The 22,196-nt window shown below is 39.0% G+C and overlaps 2 protein-coding genes across 4 annotated transcripts in view; one reads left to right on the top strand and one right to left on the bottom strand.

Annotated features, from left to right (window-relative positions):
* The window catches only part of PARN (poly(A)-specific ribonuclease), a 37,484-nt gene extending 17,265 nt beyond the window's left edge, over positions 1-20,219 (bottom strand). Inside the window, exons 1-20 of one of the 2 annotated variants that reach the window (XM_072348883.1) lie at positions 20,107-20,219; positions 19,767-19,844; positions 18,815-18,894; positions 17,344-17,411; positions 17,180-17,261; positions 15,610-15,670; positions 14,710-14,875; positions 14,049-14,114; positions 13,352-13,390; positions 12,596-12,638; positions 11,859-11,939; positions 10,707-10,763; positions 9,666-9,743; positions 8,841-8,884; positions 8,350-8,392; positions 7,721-7,796; positions 5,947-6,057; positions 5,795-5,864; positions 5,096-5,151; positions 2,708-2,794 (exon numbers count right to left, since the gene is read on the bottom strand). In XM_072348883.1, the coding sequence (XP_072204984.1) occupies positions 2,708-2,794; positions 5,096-5,151; positions 5,795-5,864; positions 5,947-6,057; positions 7,721-7,796; positions 8,350-8,392; positions 8,841-8,884; positions 9,666-9,743; positions 10,707-10,763; positions 11,859-11,939; positions 12,596-12,638; positions 13,352-13,390; positions 14,049-14,114; positions 14,710-14,875; positions 15,610-15,670; positions 17,180-17,261; positions 17,344-17,411; positions 18,815-18,894; positions 19,767-19,844; positions 20,107-20,125 (1,405 nt within the window). In that variant the 5' untranslated portion in view covers positions 20,126-20,219. The remainder of the gene's footprint in view (positions 1-2,707; positions 2,795-5,095; positions 5,152-5,794; positions 5,865-5,946; positions 6,058-7,720; positions 7,797-8,349; positions 8,393-8,840; positions 8,885-9,665; positions 9,744-10,706; positions 10,764-11,858; positions 11,940-12,595; positions 12,639-13,351; positions 13,391-14,048; positions 14,115-14,709; positions 14,876-15,609; positions 15,671-17,179; positions 17,262-17,343; positions 17,412-18,814; positions 18,895-19,766; positions 19,845-20,106) is intronic. The other variant, XM_072348884.1, reaches the window with a different exon arrangement.
* Positions 1-22,196, top strand: part of BFAR (bifunctional apoptosis regulator) — an 80,529-nt gene that overhangs the window by 50,868 nt on the left and 7,465 nt on the right. Inside the window, exon 1 of one of the 2 annotated variants that reach the window (XM_072348887.1) lies at positions 20,273-21,014. The exons of the other annotated variant lie outside the window; for it this stretch is intronic. The gene's annotated coding sequence lies outside the window, so the exon portion shown is untranslated. Of the gene's footprint in view, positions 1-20,272; positions 21,015-22,196 lie in introns of those variants that run through there. 2 annotated transcript variants of the gene reach the window in all.

Below are 22,196 nucleotides of genomic sequence, written 5' to 3'. Positions count from 1 at the left end.
CACCTCAGACACAAGGACTTATTCTGTAGTCTGAAATCCTTTTACATCTCCAGTCCTTAGAAGAGGACTGTCTGTACACGTCATACACTGAAAACTGGTGCAACTTTTTTCAGGCAGGCTAGGATAAGACATTGAGTGTATGTAGCGTCATATCACCATTCAACCTTCAGACTTTACCAGATTTAGAAAAATGATGCAAGCTGACTTAAAATGCACTTTAATTTCATGTGACTTCCACCTGACCCATGAAAGGCCCTTAAACTAAAGATGTACATGTGACCTCTAACTCATGAATCCCAAAAGTTATAAGCTACTAAAAGGAAGGAAAACTGTTTTAATTTGGCTCTGTTTCATGCATTTCCTAATCACTTGCTACCTTTATTTAGCCAAAGAAAAAGAAGTTATTAGCACATTCTACTGCATTAAATAAAGAAAAAGAAAAAAAAAAAATCACATTGACACCATCTTAAGATTGCAAAGTATCTATACACCAACAACATAAACAGCGGATTCTTTTCTGTATAGGATATATAGGATCAGAATTAAATAATTACAATTTTAAAATATGCAGTCAATGAAGCTCTGATGCCTATTTGAACCTAAACTACAGGGGAATATTTAGCTAGAAGTATTTCCTTAAACTATACTGTTCACATTTGAAAGGGGCACTTTTTAACCTCCTCTTCTCTTAAAAAAACAAACAAACAAAAAAAACCCACAAGTTAAACAGGGAGTTTTTAGCAGAGGGAGCCAGGAGCAAACATCACCATGTGTGAAACCTGTACAGCAGTCTTAACACTGGATTTAAAAGTCATTTAAAGCTCACAAATGTAGTAGCCTGGACTACCAGAACAAGATTTAAACACATGAAGGATCAATTACTTCTTTTTTTAAAAGTACTTTATGCATCTTCAAGATTAGCAAGATTCCAGAATGCACCGCTGTGAATCTCCCTCTCAGAGAAGTCTGATTTGTGCTCTCACAAATCACAGTGCATAGGTTTGACTCCACTCATTTGGAAAAACTTTACGTAGCAGGTTTTTACCATACTTTGATAGAATATGTTTTAATTAAAGCCCATTAATTTATGTAGCTGTGGAAGGTGTGTACAAAAGCAATGAATTCCAACAAATTCTTTTTCTTTAAATACTGATATGAAGGTATTTTTAAAAAAATATTTTAAGAGACTGCATAGTAGTGCGAGTGCTTGCACAGTGAAATTACATTCACTCATGGGACTGTAAAAACAACTTGCAACAACAGGTGTCTATTTGGTATGCGTGCAGTACTGAAAGACTTCAGAATCATGAGCACCCCTTCTAGAGTAGCAACTGTAAAATAGTTCTAAGATTGACTGTCTCTGTGCTTTCATTAGAAACCTCACAGGAGATGACAACTCCAGTTCAAGTACTAGGCTAAAACCAAGTCAAAATGATTTTTCTAGAAAGGCAGATCAAAGTTATTATTCAACTTGACAATTTATTTACAATCCAGGTAAAAGTTTTTAAATTAAACACTTTAATTCAATTAGCATTATAAAATCAAAATAATTCACATCTGTTGCTGCCATGTTTTTTGGGCTTTTGGCAAATCATCTCACATTGCCTCTCTCTCTGTCCAGCTACAGCTGACAAAGCATTGTTGTTCCTATAATTCTGGAAGGCCTCTTCTGCAGCCTGTTTTGAGGTCCCATGATAATAAAATAGAAAATAGAAAATAAAACATGGATTAAGCATGATCCAAATACCACAAGTTTGTAAATGTAAATCTGAAAACACACAGCTCTGGAATCTGTGAAAACCAGATAAATGACAATTCCAAACTGAATAATATTTTCAGGTGTGTAAGCATGACCTCTGGTGGTAGTGATCCCTGCTTCTGTTTCATGCCAACCCTGAAAAGGAACTGTTGTTAAAGTGAGTGAAGTTATATGGCTGAGTATTTAAAAGCCTGCAGAAACAAAATCCAAACTCCTCTTACATGGAGTTCTTACCCCTGAAAGTCTAATTGAAAAAGAATCTCAGCAACTCATATTCTAGACTTAGCAAATTTGAATATTAAGTTCTATCCTGCATTAAATCCTGAACAGACTACTGAATCACCTTCTAGGTAAAGAAGAGGCAGATATTACTGAAGCATTACTATAGTTATATGACAATAATTATTACTATAGTGAATCAGAGCAAGCACTGAAGTGACAACATTGAGTACACCAAGGGACTTTCACCATTTTACTGGTGATTAAACATCTTTATGGTTCATACTGTAATTCTTTCAATCAAGGTAAGATTCAGGTTTGCCCTAAATCTCTCTCCCATACTACAAACTATGACTTAAGTTACAGACCTCACTCCTGAGGGCTTGATCTACCTATCATACCAATTGCCTTTCCCTTTGGTCACCTACACAATCTCAGTTCCTAACCAGGAAAGGATATGAATATAAAGATGAATGTTCCACAACATTCACCAAGTACCAGGTAACAAAAATTTCTAAACCGCAGCTCTGCAGGGCGGACATTTTAGACACACAACTACAAAGAAATTACACAAGGTACCACTCAATAATTACTGAACATAATTTATCATTACCCATACTAAGCCTGCATTCATAGTTCAAAAATAAGAAAGAAATCCAGAAGTATTTTCCATTGTCAGAGGAGAAAAAAAAAAAAAAGACGTAAGGAAGGACGGATTATATTACTCACCAAAGGCACTAAAAAGCTGGTAAAGGTCACTAGTCTTCCATTCTTTGGGAAAAGTGACATGAAGAACATGATCTCGTTTTGGCTGCACTGCAAAATAAGAAGTTATTCTACTAAGAGTCACCACTGGTATATTTAGTACATGCTTTAAAAAAAAAATAAGTAGTTACCTAACATGTTCATAAAGCATTTACTTTTTGTTATTATAAAGAAAACTGGCCAAGACCTATGAAGAAACACCAGGCACCAGGGAAAATTTTCTGCACTTATGCATGAAGTAGGTATACAGATAATTTAGTATGATTTTGTATAAGAAACTGAAGCAGCATTACATGCAGCAGGAACTGCCCACAAAATTAATCTCTTTTGGACTAAGTATAGAAAAATAAAGTCAAAAAGCAGCAGGCTCTTCATGTTCTGGCTCCAGTTTTAGAAAGTTCGTAGCACTAGTTTAATGCTACCATTTTTTTCTGTCAATAAGAAAAAACTTAGTCCTGAAACAACGTTCAAAGCAGTTTTCATTCTCAGTACAAGCCAGAACACACACTGACAGACTTAGCAGGAAGTCTACACCAGAAAAAACCAGCAAATAAAGGCCAACATATAAAAAAAAACAGGCCCCAAACATCTTTTATATATACTGAAAGATATCTGGATATCTTGACTTCATCCAGTAAAGATCATTTGCACATAAGAAATCAACACTAAAGACTGTGAAAGTCATTTTCATATATTCCATGCTGTACGTACAACCAATGTCCATCCTTTCTAGAAAAATGGCACAAACCAGCTATAATTGTGCAGAATAAGTGAAGTGACAAACACTGTGACGCTCTGAGCAGTCAGCTGCACCATTTTTTGTGTTTGTTTTTTTTTTTAAGTACAGTCTCTAAGCAGAACTACCTCTGCAGTGCAGCTTTATTCTTTGCATGTTTTGCATGGTTTTACTTCTTTGCAAAAAGGCCACTTGCAAGGAAAAAAAAAATAAAGTCCAGATAGCTCTGTCAGCCCACAGCAGTGTTTGTATCTCTGGCTGATTATGAACTTCTATTTCTACTCAAAGAGCCATTCTAACTGTACTTTCTTTTTTGAAGCTTAGAAGGCATCCTTGGCTCAGATTCTGCTGAAACACCTGTATCAGTCTGTTCTGCAGAGGTGCTTTCAGATAGAAAGAGAGATTTTCAGACACTCTTTTTTGGTAACTCTTCCTGGCAAACAATCAAAACAATCTTGTAATTCGGCTAGCAAGCAGAAGCAGCACCTTCACAGTTTAGTAGCTTTGGCCTTCTCTCAATGACCGAAAGTATTTACCTACACTATCGTTCCACTCAGTATCAAACTGGGGAAATATAATTAAATAACCATTCCAATAGATCTGCAGAGCCATTGCTCAGTGATCTGATCACCTACTGCATTTGAAAATTATATATATGCCTCTACGGTATATATTTTCCTCTCCATCTTTCTAGAACTACACTCTGTTACCATTAAACTAGCACATAACAAAAGGGTCAGTCTTTCAGACTGAGCTTTCCAACACATGTGTGGAAAATGTCTTCACAGAAAACAATACCCATCTGGAAGAACCACAGAAGATATCCATGTATCTCTAAGACACATCACATAAGTCATATGTAAGACACTACAAAGTTCAGCCTTCAACTAGGTCAAACACTAGGCTGACCTGCTTTCATGTTTTCTTAAGTCAAGGCAACAGTGGCATCACTCATCCATATCCTTCTCCTTCATGATATAACAACCCAGAAGAATAAGGATGTTCATGCTAGTAAAACATGTTTTTATATTAGCAAGTTATTACAGCCCCGTGTCTGTAAACTGGGAAATCTTTGAATTTTTAAGTAATATTTCAGATAATTTTTTTTTAATTTCTCAAATCATTTTCTATTGTAGCCAAAAAAAAAAGAAAAAAAAAGAAGAAAAAAAAAAAGATATTTTGGTTGAAGTTAAGGAAAACATGCTACTACATGGCAATTGTGAAGAAAGTGAGCCAAAAGATTTTTAGAATCATCTGCTCTTCAGTACTTTGCATTCTGTACTTACTGCCAAGGTGTGGGGGTGCGGAAAGCGTCTGAGTTAAGACACCACATTTAATAGGTCACCATTCTTAGTAGCTATATATTTGTGTGTGAAATCCATCTTCAACCCTTTTACATTTAGTTTAACAAGTTTAACCTGTGCTAATCAATCTCCTTTATAATTTCAAATAAAAGGGAGAAGTTTTTATCCTTTGATAAATAGCTAATAACCTAAACACAGCTAGAGTCCCTGTATGTAAATGTATTAATTTGTAATGTAATTAATCTTCATACCTCCTCCCTCCAGGAAATTTGTTAGAACTGTAATAAGTATACAATGAATAGGGCTACTTACAGTCAGGTCCTTGCAAATTCAGATAAGGTATGTCCATTACTCTCATAAGAAATAGCCTAAAGTAAAGCAGAAAAAAATACCAAAAATACCAATCATATCTTCATCCAATGAAACCTACTAATCATACACGGTTCTTATTCCTTAACATGATTAGTTACCCAGCAACTTAATACAACAGCTTTTTATTATTTAGATTGATATTACACCAGGCATATTCTAATTTTTCCAGATTATTTAAGCATATTCAATTTTAATCTTATCAGCAGTCTTAGTGCACTACACCACAAAGAACACCCAAGCAGTTTTTCTTCAATTGTACTACTCCCAAATCTTGCTCTGTGAACAATTACAAAATTACAGCCATATCCCCAACATTGGCATTGACAAAGCCATTAAAAAAATCTAGGTTTTGATGGTTTAGATTCAACTCCGATGGTCTAGGTTTAACTCTTCTAAGTGTCCTTCTACAAGCTGGCAGAAAGTAAACTATTCTTTTCCAAATAAAAGGTATTTACTGTACAAATTTTGGCTCCATTGCAGGATTACTAGTGTGTGAAGAAGTCAGAAATTTAAGTGCTAAAAAAAATGCTGTTAGTCATTGATTCTGAGTCTGAAGTTATTTATTTCAGGGCTAGTGTTGCATTTCTAGGTTTTAGAAGGGTTTGGGTTCACATTCTTTTAAGTATAGCAACTACTTACTTGTTAAAAAAAGGTTCGATGAGTTTTGATCTAGCAGACACATGATTTTTTGGAGGACTAAGAAATGAACCTAATGAAGAAAGAAGAAATTCAGTACATAAGAAGCTACAGATAGAACTAAGGAAAAGGTCTGAAAAAGACTACATAGATACCTAGAAAGTTAGCCATGGAGATGAAGCACAGTCCAGTAATGTAAGCATCATATCCCGCTTCATGAAGTTGTTCAGAAGCCGTGTCGTAACTTGGAAACCCTTCTGCACTTTCTGAAGAGAAAACAGTTTGTCAGCATACATCATGTAGTCCTGTATGTTGACATACGCATTTTCTGCCATAATCATTTCTAGTAAGTTTTTACGATTTTCAGAAGTTTTTAACCAGGTACATCTTTTTAAAGAAGAGGTTCCTGGGATAGAAACCCAACTCTATTAGGAAACCATTAATCTCTTCTTTCACATACCTCCTTAGCTCCGACAGAATATTAATGCAGAAACAGCAGAATTTCCCCACACACCATGCCTTCTCCTGACTGTCTTGCAGCTAACAGAACAGTAACTCAGGGTGATTGAAAACTAACAGTAACCTTCTTGTTAACTATCCAATCAAACTATGGTTAGATTTTTTCAAGAAATACAGTTCCATCTTCATCATTTAAGTGGATTAAAGGTTGTCTTTATCGATAAACAATTGATGAGCATGCTTGGTATTTGTATGATCTAGAGAAGTACCCATTTAATCACCCCAAAAGTGAAGACCTCAACAGATACAGTTATGTGTGCCTCCGGTGGCGCAGTGGTAGAATTGCTGCTTGCAACACCAGAGGCCCGGGGTTCGAATCCCCCCTGTGGCGCAAGTGGCAGAAATGCTGCTCTGCTACACAGAAGGGCTCGAATCCCGGGAGTTGGACTCGATGATCTCTAAGGTCCCTTCCAACTCGCACGATACTATGATACTATGATACCTGGCTGAAGAGAAGTACCCAAGAGTGCCCAAGTCTCCCTACCAGAAAAGTACACGTGTATGACCCCTTTTTTTCCTCCAGCACTTCTCCCATTCCCACCAAAGTTATTTCACCTCAGTAGCTAGCTTCTCAGCCTCTAGAAAGATGGCTCATTTTCCTCTTGAAGTTACAGTGAGAATAGGATAGCAAGAATAAGATTAACTGCTTCAGAAACCAGAATGGTAACCCTTACCCTAAGGTACAGACTAAAAAGAGAACTCTATAATTCCATTTTATTTATTACAATCTACCATATCAGAAGAATCTAATACAACAGTGAAACATATCTAGGACTTAAAATAGTAATACAGAAATAGTAGCATAACTTAAACAATAGAAGTAAGTAAACATATACTTGTATCGCATAAAAAGAAACATGAATCCAAATTTGATATATAAAACTAAGGTAAGAAAACATTTGGCATTTTTCAGACAAGTCCTCATAATGCTTATTTCAGAAACTACAGTTGTCTGAGATTCAGTTAAATCTTTACTATCTGAGCTGAAAAGGACATTTCTTAGTACTTGAGTTACTTTTATATAAATACATTTCCCTTCTATCATAGTCTTATTTTCTGAGCCATCCACCCAAGAGAAATGCTACAATCTCGAGACAAGCTTGTCCTTCTATTAAATATCCTTTCTTTTACCTCAAAGCAAAGAAAGCTCTAGAGGATCTCCACTAATTTTCTAGAACACATATCACTACTTGCAGAATTTCTTAGTTCTGTTTGTTCAAGTGCCCATCAGAGTATACTGGCTTTGAACCGATGAACAATCATAAGCAAATAAAATAGTTCTAAATACAACTGCACTGTCTAATATTGCCTGATTTTAAAGACCCTCTCAGCAAAATGTTAAATATTAGTATGAAAGCCTGCATCTCAGGCCAAGAACAAAAAAATAAGACCACTGTGATATATTCTTACCAACTTTAGGAGGGCTGAATGGAACCTCTTTTAAACGCTTTTCCAGTTCTGCAAGGGATGTATTATTAATGATGTCCTGCAAGAAAGGTTAGTATTAATTGCCATGGTCAAGCACATTTCCTCTGGAAACTGAAATCAAATAGAATAAAATGAATCCTTACTGCTGCACCTTGTGTTCTGTAAGGACTTACACAGGACCTTATTTCAAAACTAATGCATCAGAGAAGTCCATCAACACAAGTTTTAAAAAGCCTTGCCTACAACATAGCATGTATGAGTCACAAGAATTTAATACTACTCTCCAAAATTCTTGAAGATATATTATGCCAAAATTATATTCTATTTGAATCTGTTTCCACATATGGGATGTGGGGAAGGCAGCACATAGAGCAAAGGAAAATATCTGAAATACCAGCCATAATAGTTGAATGCATCAAAGGTGACTACTGAAGTCTGTATACTGTACACTTTGTAATTCAAAACTCTATGTTACATCGAAACTGCAGCAAATGAATGTCACTTGAACAAATGTTTAAGTTTGTATCCTAGGAATTTCAGCAGTTTCGATAAGAGGACAAAAAGAGGTGTTTGATTTTTTACTACATTGTTTGTTTAGTATGTTTATTTACCTTAAAAGGTTGTGTACTTGCCATCAGTTTAGTATCCAATAGCCTAGAAACAAAGTAACAGTTAACTAAGTTAAAACAGAAGAATGTCCACTTCACTGAATCCCTAAAAATGTTTCAATGAATTAGCTGGGAAGCAGCAGTTTCATCATCCTGAAACATTATTCTCAGACCTTGGAGCAGTCAAAACTTACTGGCTTTGTCCACTGACTAAATAGTTGCAAAAGTAATAACCAGTAGCAAACAGATCTTGTTCCAAATGTAGGGCAGACTCAAAACAACCATCACTGTGACAAAAAACAGAGGACAGCAAGCACCATCTTTAGTCAAGAAAAATAGCGCTGCTCTTGAGAAGGAGAGATGTCACATAATATTTTCAGAACTATTTATCTAACTTGTTCACAATTTTACTTCTTGTTACAGCACTACAACAAATAGCATCAGTTTGATAAAAACAATATTGAAGAAGCTGCAAGTTTTAATTCAAATCTTACCGGGGAAACACACATGACGTCACTTCTTTGAATTCACTTAGGTCCTAAATTAATATTGAACCAGAAAATAAAGGCCAAATAAGTTAATTGTTAGTCATTCTCAGAATGGTAGGGAACAACAGCAACAATTATCCAGTCAGCGTCTAAAATTACCAGATCACAGAATCACAGGGGTTGGAAGGGACCTCAAGAGATCATAAAGTCAAACCCCTGCTAAAGCAGGTCCCTGCAATAGGTGGCACAGCTCAGCAGCCAGACGGGTCCTGAATACCTCCAGAGAAGCACTGTGCCAGTGCTCCATCACCCTCACCATAAGGAAGTTCTCCTGCATGTTAGTACAGAACTTCCAAACTTCAAGTTTTAGGCCACTGCTCCTTGTCCTATCGCTGTGCAACACCAAAGAGCCCAGCCTCATCCATTTGCCTCCCATCTCCCTTTAGATACTGATAAACATTGACCAGATCCCCTTCCAATCTTCTTATCCCCAGGCCCGGTCTCTCAGCCTTTCCTCATAGGGGAGATTCTCCAGGCCCTTCCTCACCTTTGTGGCCTTCTGCTGGACTTCACTGAGATACAGTGACTAACTCTCAGCCCACAAGAGATGTATTTTTCAACATTACTATAAATATCACCTGTGATTACACAGAACTTCTATATGAAGATTTAAGAAGGCAACAGCCAAGAAGCCACAAGTGCTCTTTTTAAAGTACATCTCTACAGTTCTTAGTAAAATTGCCATATGCTTCCACTCAAAAGAAAGGTTGATGACATAAATAGCTTGATATATGACTTTAATCTCATCTGCACACTGAGAAGATTACTTACATCAGGTAGAGGACAATAGAACTGGTGTATAGTATGCATAACATCTAGCAGCATGTTGTGCCCAATAACAAGTTTGCCCTGTGAAAAGTATGTGAAAAGTTAGTTATGCTTCCAAGCACAGATAAATCGATGGCAGCATGTGAAAAGCACTGTCCCGCACGTCAGCAGAGAGCAGCTGGGAACAAGCACACACCCAATCTGCCTGCTTGCTGCACTCTACCTGCCTCACTGACTCTTTCATTCTCTCAGGGCAGCCTCTCCCCTCATTTTTCTGTTCTCAACCACTTATCACAGCCTTCAGTAGCATCTTGAAATGATCAGAATATAATATTACAAGCGTTTCTCACAACTTGGTATCCAAATGTAAACTAAGATTACTTCAATCTGTCAGTTGGTTACCTTTTATAACAAATGACAAAATATTCCCTGTGGCTGTAATTAATATACAATAGTTAAGGGTGTTCTCAAGCACAGAACCTTTTATGCCAGATGTTGTACAAGGAAGTTCCTTCTTGAAAAAGTCAAGACATTTTTTAAATGTTAACTTTGCTTCAGTTGACAATTTTATCCACTGCCCCACATCTTCTATTTCTAGAGAAAACAATATGCATACATATTTGGTTTTTAAACTGTATGCTGTCTCAACTACATGAAAATAATCAGGCTGAAGGAGTCAAACTATAGCCTACTTTAACCATGTAGAAAGAAGAGACCCAGATGACCTTTTGTGATTAAGCCTTCAAGTGCAAGAAAGTTAAACAGCCTTTTTGGAACAGAGGGGAAAAAAAAAAAAAAAAGCTTTGTTTCTAAAGAGAATCCTGTAGAACAGTAGAAATTTCTACTGTTGACTCATACAATTAGGTTGTCCATGACTTTAGTTTACCATTGAAAACAATGACAACATCAACTAGAAAAAAGAAAACACTAAAAAGGGAAGCAACTTCAAGGTGTATTTCAGGGTAAGAAAAGAACATTTGTTGGAGCTATTTTTTTTTTTTTTTCCTTACAGCTCAAAGTACATCAAAAATAACATCAACTCACAGAATTTGCAATGGCATGAACAACTCTGGAAAATCCTACTGCATCATTCAGTTCTTCCTGTAAGCAAAGAATCTGGCATTAGTGAAATCTAAATACAACTATCATCAAAATGGTACCTGCAAACCAGCATACACTGAAAATTTTAATCCCAGTTTGGCTCATACCATTTCTCAAACATAAGCAATAAGAGACCACAAAAGAAATGTTGAAGTCTGGGAGACACATGAGGCCAAAGGCAGATGCTGCTGAGAGTATGCCAGCTGTAGTGTATCTCTGGCTCACTGTAATGCTGGACAAGTTGTGAGCTACCACTGTGGGCTGACCCCAGCCAGCAGCCAAACACTCACACTGCCCTTTGTTCACTCCCCTCTCTCAAGGACAAAAATAAATTATAGAAGATAACAAATAATCAAAAAGAAAGGCAAAAAGACACATGAATCAAAATAACAACCAGTTAATAAGAAAAGCTCAACCAACAGTTCCCACAGTTCAAGTCATGGTACGCCACGAAAATTCCCTCGCACTCAGCAGGCACAAGTATCAAGTCCCATAAATGCTGAGTGTCTGAATACCACAAATAACTTTGCAGCCAGGTTGTTACTACAGCAGTCACATGCAGCATTATTCAATCAAGAAGAATCAGATTACTTTAATTGCACAGAACACTAACTCAGACAACTAAAAGCAAGCAAGTTTTGTAACAGAGTACTACTCCAAGGACAAATTGTAAATCCAAATAACATGTAAACTTGCTTGAAAAATTCTGCAAGACTTTTTGCAAGGACTACAGTCCTACAGCACTATTAAATGCAATTGGCCTATGTTTCGTCTGACTAGACCTTGCTTCTCTGATACAGCATGTTCATACAATGAGGAATTCACTGCTCCAGAATACTGGTTAAATACTCTAAAACTACTCCATCTTTAAAATCTTGTGGTGTATTTTGCTATGTTGCATGTGCTATATTGCAAAGCCAAAGTTAATTGTGTGGAATTTGGAGAATCAGTTTGAAGCAAAAACCACTACTAAGCAAGAGGGAAATACTCCCAAACTCTATCACATGCAATTCTACACAGCTGATTGAGGGCACGGGTTCTTCCCCTCCATCTTTAAATCAAACTAAAGAAATGGAACTTACTGCAAATATTTACCTGTTCCTTTGCTTGTTTCTGCTGTTCTCTTCTTTTCCGTTCTTCTTCATCTACCTTACTAATAATAATATATCTCTCCTTCTAAAGTGAAAAAAGTATTGCTTGAGAAATTACACTGAGAAGTTCATAGACAAGACCATACACATTTTTGCAAATTGAACTGTTGAGAAAATTAAGTCATACCTCAGCAGCAGTTACTTTTCAGCATGACTGTTTCTATTATAAGTACTACTTCATCATCCACACACAGAAGACAGCTTTAGAAAGCTGTATCATATATATCCACTAAACCTAACATTCACTAAATACATTTTTACTTCTAAGAAAGGTTATCAGTAGTTCATCATAGCCTGTGGATTTCAAATATTTTTTGGAGTGAAGATCTGAGCTAGGAATGGAGGATACAGTATGTGATGTCCATTCTCCTAAGATCAAGATTTACTTTTCACCAATGGACCTACCTTTCATCAACATTAAATGTCAGACCCACTACATTTTAAAATACTCTTTGGTATTTGAATTTTTCACTGTTAAATAATAGTAAGCCACACATATATACATTATAATTCAAATGTTGGTCAGATTTAGAGATCAGAATGTAGTTCACCAAATTTCAGTTTACATGCATCCAGATTTGGCACAACAAAGCTCAGATGAGACTTAGAAATCAGGGCAGTTTGTTAGTTTGTTAGTCCTAGAACAGGACAAACCTCACAGGCAGTAGCACACCTGCTTACCTTATCTGTCTCTAAGGTTTCAACGTGGATACCTTTTGGATACCTACCAAAAAGTAAAAGTGAGTATAAGTAGTTATTTATTTGGCATTTAGCATATTGAATCCACACTAGCAATTATGTAACTTCATGTTTCATTAGTACTATAAATTTTAATCTTACATGCAAAAGAACTATAAAAAGTTAATTTTTATTTAAAAATATTGGCCAGTCAAATCAGCCTCCTTACGAACCTAGAGCATTTTAATGGTTACTAAGATTAAAATATTTTCTTATGCAATTTCCCATCCTGCTGCTGCAGAACCCACAACCTTTTAGTTAAGCAATAGTAAGTACACTTCCAAAATTTTTCATCACAATCTAGAACCTACTTTCAAGAAAATCAAAACACTGTCAAGAAAGCTCTCCCTTACTTGAAGCATGGAGTTCTTTAGTGGATGCAGCCCTTTAAAATGTAGTAGATTTTAGTACTTATAAACCACCCTGAGGTAGAAATATTAGTACCAATTTCTGCTACCTCTTCTACTTGCTTGTATCACTGCATTGCAATCACACTTAATTGCCAAAGTGCTGCCATATGCAGAGCCACAGAACTTACAACCTTTAAAATACCAAAGAAATCTTCTCTTAAGATTTAATCACTTCTCTTAAGATTAATCACTTCTGCATTGATTAGCTCTCACCCAGATTTTATTTTATTTTATTTTTAAATCAGAAATACTAAAGGCACAGAGTAAGGCAGTATTATCAGTAACTTACTTCCAGCTCAAGGTCTGGTAAATTAATTTCCTCTGAAACCTAAAGCCAAAAGACAGTTGTGTTGTTAATGCTTCTCTTCTGCATTTCACAACAACAAAGCTCAAATGAAAGCTGCTTCTGTTATCTGCAAGAAGATTATTAAGCTAAGAGCATAAGTCACTGATACCCAAACGCTCCACACTCACCATTATTGAATATGGATACAGCAACATAACTTTACTCATTTCATAATGATCTCCTAATTCTAACTTCATATAGCTTTTTTTTTTTTTTTTTTTTTTTTCAATAACAACCACACTCTCCAAACATCTGGATTCCAAAGCTGAATAGACTTTGAGAAAGTGATTGACTAAAGTCAATTTTAACACACAGTGTAAAAAACAAACTACACAACAACTAAGATTATGCACTTCACTAACAGCAAAAGTAGGCTTACATATGCAAGACACTTCCATACACATAAGACATTAAACATGTGTGTGTGTAAATATGTACACTGATGTTACAGCTCATAAAGTAGAGCATGACATTCATTCAGATTACTAGACTTTCCCAGCATTAAGAGACAAGACAAATAAGTAAAGAAAAAACTGCAAATCAAAATATCTTTCTTCCTCCTTGTCACTCTCCTAATTCAATAGAGTAAAAAACAAAAAAACCACCATTTTCAGAGGACAAGTAATTTCAGAAAACTAACCCTGTACACGGCTCCAGTTCCAGACTCTCATTGTCTTCGTTCTTTAAAAATTCATCTATTTGTTCCCTGGAAGAAAGAGATTAAATAGATGATTTGCTCCTATAGCTTAAAGCTTTTACCAATATGCATACAGCTCTCCCATAAAGAAAGCACTATTTAAAACCAAACAACACAGTTAGTGAACTAATAAAAATATCTTCAATGTACAAACATGGCAGTACTGTTTACATGTTAGTTTCAAAACCATCTGAAGAAAGATGCAATAAAGAAGCACTGAACAATCCCAGTAAATGTAGGATATGTCTTTTATTTTTCACTTAAAACCATTCAGTAATGCTAGCCAGATGAAGACTGAATAAAAAAGTCTTGGGGGACTGTTCCTTCCTATAATTCTGAACTGCTTTGGAAAGATTTCCATCAGGTTTAAGAATAACAATAACAAAGAAATTAAATTCCTCCTTGTGTTGATGGACAACTAAGGCGATTTTTTTTTTTTTACCAAACAAAAAACTCAGTGAATTTTTCAAACTTGCCCTTCCTTTCACAGAATATTTCATCATAAATAGTAGGAGAGGAAATCTTTTTTTCGAATACATCATTTATTGTGATGTTACCATCTGTGTAATAGAACACCAGTTTATATTAAACAATTTTCACTTACACTATTTTATCAATGAATTTTTTCTGATCTTCAGGAATCGCAACAGGACATTTTGTGGCATTAGGAGAAATATAGGAGAGAGATCCTGCACCATTGGCCTGAGAACGCTTTTCATCATACTGTTCCCTTAGCTGTCTTTCCTCTTCCTGATTTAAATATGGAATTCCTGAAAAAGGCATTCAGAAATTCATCATAATTAGAAGCACAGTAGGGATGCATGATTTAACAAAGACTTATTGCTAACCAAGCATCTGCCCATATTACACCCCTGAAGGCTCAAGACACATCCCGCCCTTTCAGATCTCCTGTTCTAGAGCTCATTCTTTATTTGTAGGTATAAAAGCATTCTTCTACCACACAGCAGATTAGCTGGTACCATGAGATTCTTAAGAGCTGTATGCCTCATCTGCATAAAGCACGAACCTGAGGCTGGCAGAAATACAGACAGGGATCACCAGAATACTGAGCACTTCTCTTCCTTGACACCTGCAATGCTTTGATAACAGACTGCAGCAGCATCTATTCCAAAGCACAGATACCTTTGCTAAAATGTTACTTAAAATTGTTCCATTATCCTGCCATGCAATGTTACTCTAATCTATGTTTAATCAATTAAAAAAAAAAAAAAAAAAAAAAAAAAAAAAAAAGCATCTACCAAGTACTTATCTAAATACAAATTCTATTCATTTTAATTCCATAAAACAGACCTTGGAAGAGTAATTAGCAGCATAATTCTAGGATCAGATACAAATAATTTAGAATTATTCTTAGTCTAGTAATTCAGAATTATTCTTTGAGAATACCATTGTGTTAAGAGAATACTTTCAGTGCTGCCTTTTTCTTTCTGCAGAAAATGAAGATGTCATAAATTTTGTGAACAGTGGAAGAAAAACAACTCACCATTGCGAAAAACTTTATTAAAATCAAATCCTTGGTTTGCTAAAAAATCTATGCTTGAACTCTGCAACAAAAGAAAACAAATTCACAATTGGGAAGAGCTCACAAAGAGTGGCTCACAAAGACCAATTATTGTTAAGAAATTTAAGTTTTTTAGAAATTATATAAATTCAGAGTCAAAAGCAAGTAAGTCTGCAAGCCTAAAGAAGTCAGATCCAGTTTAAGCCACATTACATTTGTCATTTATTTCCAACTGTCACATGACATCCCAAGCCCTACATGTTTCTCCAAGTTAATGTGATAAACACTCAGTCCTAATTATTTGGTGCATCAATAACAAAAAAAGACAGTGAAAATACACTAGCTTCAGCTTCAACTGTTGTGGAAATTTTTCATTGGCTTTGTTTCCTGGATCAAGACAATAAAGACCAACAAAGAGAATTTTTGTAGCTGCGGTGACAGTCAGGCTGTCTACTACCCCAGACACTATACTGTATAGTTTCCACACGGGCAGCCCAAAACTTTCTTTTGCACTGTTCAGTGCTGTTAAGCCTAGAATAGTTATCCACAGCTTCAGTTTAAACAATTGGTTAAGGAGCACTAATGCTAATTTATTAAAGCTTAAAAATCAAAGTAAATATCCCAGTCTAGGAGACAGGAGTCCTTCTTGATCTGTCTGAGTGCAAAGCAGTTAGACAGAAGAGGCAAACATGGTACAGATACACTAAAAACAACAACAACAGAAATAACCAAATTTCTGAGTGTAAGTCTCAAATCCCAAGAAAAAGAAAACAAAAATGCACATTCAAGACAAGCAGCAAGTCTGGCTGCAGAAGAACACCATCACTCCGCTCTCTGAAGGAATAGGGAGGTTTTGTTTAACTGTGCTTTGATGTTTGCTTGCTTCATTTGAACAGAAAAGCTCGACTAGAAGACAACTTCATAACCCTGAATTAAAATAATCTGAGACTCTACTTCTCTGTATTACGTTTTATTATTTTCCTCACTAAATACATATATTGCTTTATCACGAGGAAAAAAAGTAATTTCTGCTTACATTTATGGGTTTTTTTTTCCCCACATACACAATAAGAATTGATACAGTAAAATGGAAGAACAAGGGACATGCAGCAAGGAAGGCAAAGAGGAAAATATGGTACAGGAGAACAAACCTGAGACCAGAAAAATGCTGGCAATGGCCCAGAAAGCAGTGAAACTGAAATAGAATAATAGAGGACCAAATGGAAAAAGTAAGGAAACAGGAAGACAGAGAAGGAAAAAAATTAGAAGGATCTTGCCAGATCTGAAACATTAGCTCCAAGATTGAAAACCTGAAGTCACAAATATTCTCTTGAAGCTCACTTTGGGGAATTACTCTTAACTGATGCTTTTATTTTTTCTGTAAGAAAACAAAACAAAACCCAAAAACTTACATTTATTTGTTTTCTAAGCAAAACAAACCACTTCTCTCCCACTCTCAACAGCAATACAAATCTTCCTGAAAACACTGCTTAGGAACTTTCTGCAAGTATACCTCAGCCAAGCAAAAAATCAAACCTGTTTTTCTACTAACCTGACAGACAAACTTGACATCTGGTGAACTTCTGTTAAAGGGTTTTGGAAAAATATAGAAATTAAATGACTTCATAATATACCTGTGAAAAAGATGAGTTGCACATCAATACAGTTTAGTTCAGAAATTCCTCAAAGAACACAAGGAATAAGAGAATTACATACTTCTCTTCTGTGTGGTCATATTTAAAAGTGCAAAGGCCAAACTGAAAGAGCAAAAAATCCATGGAATGCTGAAAAGGTAAAGAAAACTTTGCATGAGAATAAAAGTGGTATACATTTAAAAATAGCTTCATTTCAGAGTTAACCAAGTCTGGATCTTCCTAGTCAATATACATTGTGCTAGTAATTTTTAGTAGTTGGACTAGACCTGTTTATCTAGCTTCCATTCCCATCCCATTTATCAGCTTACTTTTGTTTCACAATGATTTGTAATACATATTTTCAGTCCCTAAAAACACAAGAACTAAAGGAAGTCTCATATCTCTCCTGCTGTGGGTCACATTAGGACGATACACTGTATCTAAAGCAGCTAGAAATTCTTCTTGGTGTTCTCATCACATTACATTCCACGTAATTACATTCCATGTAATATGGAACACGTTGTGAGGGACATTAGTCATGCCAAATACATACATTGACACTAAATACTCCTCTGATCCACATGGCTAACAGTGATATAAGAACCAGCATAGCCGCTAGGCACTTTATCCTCTATTGTTTCACAACCACTGAATTAACACTGGAAAGGTTTTTAACACTGCTGTAAGTTGCACTGACTCACTCTTTCCAGCCCCTCTCAACAACCCTTTCAAACACAAGGAAAACATAGTTTCTCAATGGCCACCTCTAATGGAGAGGAACAATAGGATCACTCACCACCAGTTCCTCATACTGTAATGCCTCTTAACAGAATAACAGTGAACAGTGTTTAGTCCTTGGATGTCTCTTAACAGAATAATGCTAAACAGTGTAAACTCTGTGGATACCATCAGAAAACAGTACTGCTGGCTCGCATAGCACTTCTCTTTTCTGAACCCTGTGGTTGGGAGCATGACAACCCAAACTATCACAGCTTTAACCATTAGATCCTCACACAAGTTGTCTCCCATGGTCATTGGACTGGCTTTCAAGACTCTCAATTCCCTGCAGCACCTCATCCTTTTCAGTCCCTGTGGAGGGGAAGAAGTGATGGTGACAGCTGGCACTTCAGGTTTGTTAGAGGCAGTACGTTCTGGTGGAGGGGAGGCTGTTCAGGAAGGACCCTTGTTCAGGAAGGACCTTAGTTCTGACATAGCTTCTCTGTCACTGACTTTCTCTTACCAAGTCCCAATTTGAACCAAAAATGTTTAAAACCCTCAACATTCTTCGACAACAAGTTATACAGATCTACTACAGCTTACATGAAGAATCACACCCTTTGGTTTGCTCTTCCCACAACTTCATCAGGTTTTAGATGTCTTTCCCTAATACCTGTGCTAGCAGAGCCAAGAAAAGAAGCACCTCTTTGTCAGCTCACACAGGTGACTCAGTTTCAAAGACCTCCAGTTATCATACTGTGCTGCACTGTCTCCTTGCTGAACTGGAGTTCTAACTTTTTTCAACCGCTTTCATTTAGTCATGGGGAACACTTTACCTTTTTAAGTTTCTGATACCGTTCTTCTGGTGTGTCAAAGCCATTGGTTAATGCACTAACAGAAGGCCCGTCGCTGATCCCTGAAAAAGCAGGGCTTAGGGTAAGCTTTCGAAAATTAGCCACAGCTCAAAAATGAAACAACTGGTACAACATCAGTTGAGAGAGGTTTTCTGTTGTGTAACAGCATGAGTCTTGAACACAAAATACGCCCAATTAGAACGTACTGTTCTAACACTAAAGCCTTGGTGTAAAAGCATGGTTCCCATTCCATATCATACAAACATGTAGAGATCTTCTATCAGCAATGCAGTGTTGACATTACAGCACAGCAGTGGCTCAAAGTCAAACGAAAATCATAAGTTCAGCATAGAGATTTAATGAACAACTTCATCCAAAGCAACACCAAATACTAACTGTACATCCTGACGAAGCACATCTAACAAAACGAGTCCTGATCACACTCTCTTTGTGGTTGGCTGAAGTTGACATCCACAGCTAGAACATTTACTGAGGTCTCTCTCTGATGCACGGACCCTCTGGGCCTTACAAATGTCAGAGTTCTTACCGCTGCCTCTCCCTGTCCAAACACAAGCAGGACCTCCCTTATTGACCCCAGCCTCCCTTATTGACCCCAGCCTCCCGTGCGCACAGCACAGACCGAGTTTGTGTTTTTCCTGCCGGTCTCTCTGACAGCTGCAGCTGAGACTCAACCAAGCAACATGCTCAGAAATTACCGAGGGGCAGGAGAAGAACTGCAGCCAGAACCGAACCGCTGTACAATTCTATGACACACATAAATGTATTTTCTCGGCCAAAGCCCCCTCATCGCACACACAAGGCGCGGTGTTATCATTTTCCAGCAGCGCCTGCTCGAACTTTTCGAGGCCAGTGCTCGGACGCCTTACGTTACCACACGGATACGGCCCACAGCCCACAGCACGCGCGGCCGTACCTGAGAACTCCCCGTCAATGGCCAGGAAGTCCGCTTCTTCGACAGCTTCGTACACTTTGCTTAGGTTGTCCTTAAAATCTGCGGTAGAGGTAAAAGCACACCTGAGGCGACCCACCTGAGGCGACCCGCCGGAGCCACCCGCCGCGCCCAGCCCGGCTTCCCGCCCGTCGCTCGGGGCCGTCCCCGCGGGCGCGGAAGAAGCGCGGCAGCCCGGCAGCCCCGAGAAGAGAAGGCCGGAGCCCACCGCCAGCCCGGGGAGAGGGAGCGGAGTCACCGGGGAACACCCCGCACGGCTCGGAGCCCGCAGCCGCGAGGCGAGGAGGAGCCGCAAGTCACTCACTGCTTCTGATCACCTCCATCCCTCGCCCGCACCAGCCCGCCGGAGCCCGGCGCGCAAACCCCGCCACGGAGCGCTTCCGGAACCGGCCCCGCCCCTCCTGCGCGCCCACGTGGGGCCCTGCGGGGCGGGGCGGGGCGGCCGCCATCTTGCTGTGGGCGGAGCCGGTCCCGGGACACGGGTGGGAGGGACGGCCCGGCCGCCTCTGCGTGAGTGATGACAGCGGCACGGCGGCGGACCGTTAGGGCCTGGGAACCGCTGCTAACGGCGGGAGAGGTCGGCCCGGACTGCCCCATGCAGCCCTAGAGCGGCCTGTCCTGTGCGGCACTACGTGGCCTTTGTGAAGGGAAAGAAGTGACAGACATCAGCTGAGGAGGTGCGAGGAAGACGATGGGCGAGCGGAGCTGAGGCGCGGCGCTGGGAGAGGCCGCAGGAGAGCACCGCGGGACAGTAAGCGCTCCTCGTCCTGTGCAGACAGAAGGCCGTCGTAAGACAATCGCAAATGAAGCTTAAGGCACAGCGAGGTGTCCGTGCCCGTACTGCGGGAGGGAGCGGCCGTCCCGGAGAAGAGCGCGGAGTGTCCCGCGGCGGAAGCGCTGACGGAAGCACGGCGCCTCGGCTGCCCCTCACGCGTGCTGCGTTCGGAGCCCTCGCTGTAACGTGGTGCAGAAGGGAGCGAGGCTGCGCGGGGGAACGGCCTGCGGGGTTACAGCTCACCCAGCAGAGGAAAGTCCCTTTCCTGCGTTCAGCAGAATGGAAGCAAATGGAGGGAGCGTCTGCACGGAGCTGGAGATGCAGGACTGGGCGGTGGAGGGGGATCTGGATGAGGTTTTGCCTTCTAACTGCGAGCAGTTTATGCTTCGTGTGTCCGCAGCAATTCACCTGTAGTATTACATGGTGCTCAGTAAGAGGTTAGTTGAAAGAGCAGAGATTCTTCTGTTTCACAGTGACTTGATTAAAGTGTGAAATGTTAATCTTGCTCACGTGATTTTCAAGATCTGTTTCTGCAGCCTGTCTGTGAAGAGCTGGAACAAAAGAGGTAACGGTATTCAGCCAGTGGAAAATGGGCAAATTGAAACTTTGAGGTGCCGTAATCTGCTCGTGGCAGCGCTCAGCTTCCACCCGTGCTGCTCTGCAAGCTGAAGCACTGCGCCCCTGAGCGTGTGTAGGGCACGTCCTGGGGTTGGTGGCTGCAGAGGCTGTGCCAGGTGAGCAAATAGCCGGAGCTCATGGCACCTGGCCCGAGGAGGAGTGGTGCTTCTGGGACCTAACTGCAGAATTGGGCCAGAGGCACAGAGCAGCAGGAAGCCAAGGCTGTGGGATGGCAGGTTTCTGTGCTGTGCGGGCAGCACCTCAAGGACAGCTCTGCTGGGACGGAGCTGCCTCCAGGGGTAGAACAACCATTCTTTGTTAAAAGCAACTTTTCCCAGGGCACAGGCTGCTGCTGCCGAGTTGTGTTATTGATGGCTGTGTTGATAGCCCAGACTGCTCATCTTCTGGCCGTGATCCATGTCTGGAATATTCTTCTCTTTACTTTCTTCCTATAGTTTATTGCAATAAAAAGGAAATGCTATTGGGTATTAAGAACAATTTATAATTCCTATATTTATTCAAGTCTGCAGCACACTGGTATCAGAGTATTTTCTGCTATTTAATGAACATCAAAGCAAATCTAAGTGCAAACAAAAAAATATCAAAATGCCAAAACCAGACTCTAGAGCAAGAGCTAAATATTCTTAGTACAATTCCTTGTGTGTGCTAAGGTGGATATAGGTGATCTTCCTCTGGTCTGGAAAAGGGTTAATATTTTCATGCTAGGGTAATTAAAGGGTCTGCTCAGTGGGACTTAACTTCATATACTTAATGGGAACTGCAAACAGAGTAAGGTGCAGCACGAGTTGTGTGCTAGACCTGTGTGTGAAATAAACACTGGAACTTAGCTGGGACAGAGCCTTGTGCTGACGGGTGGTGTAGGCTGGGACAGCTGTAGCGTACAGCATCTGCTTTTGGTAGCTCACACCACTTGAGCTGCACTCACAGCTTGTATGAGGCTGAATAAGAACCAAGGCTTTAAGAAAATGTCACTTTGTGTT

This window comes from Excalfactoria chinensis, chromosome 14 (assembly GCF_039878825.1).
Source record: "Excalfactoria chinensis isolate bCotChi1 chromosome 14, bCotChi1.hap2, whole genome shotgun sequence".
In the NCBI taxonomy this organism is placed as follows: domain Eukaryota; kingdom Metazoa; phylum Chordata; class Aves; order Galliformes; family Phasianidae; genus Excalfactoria; species Excalfactoria chinensis.
This window is presented reverse-complemented; position numbering and strand designations above follow the sequence as displayed.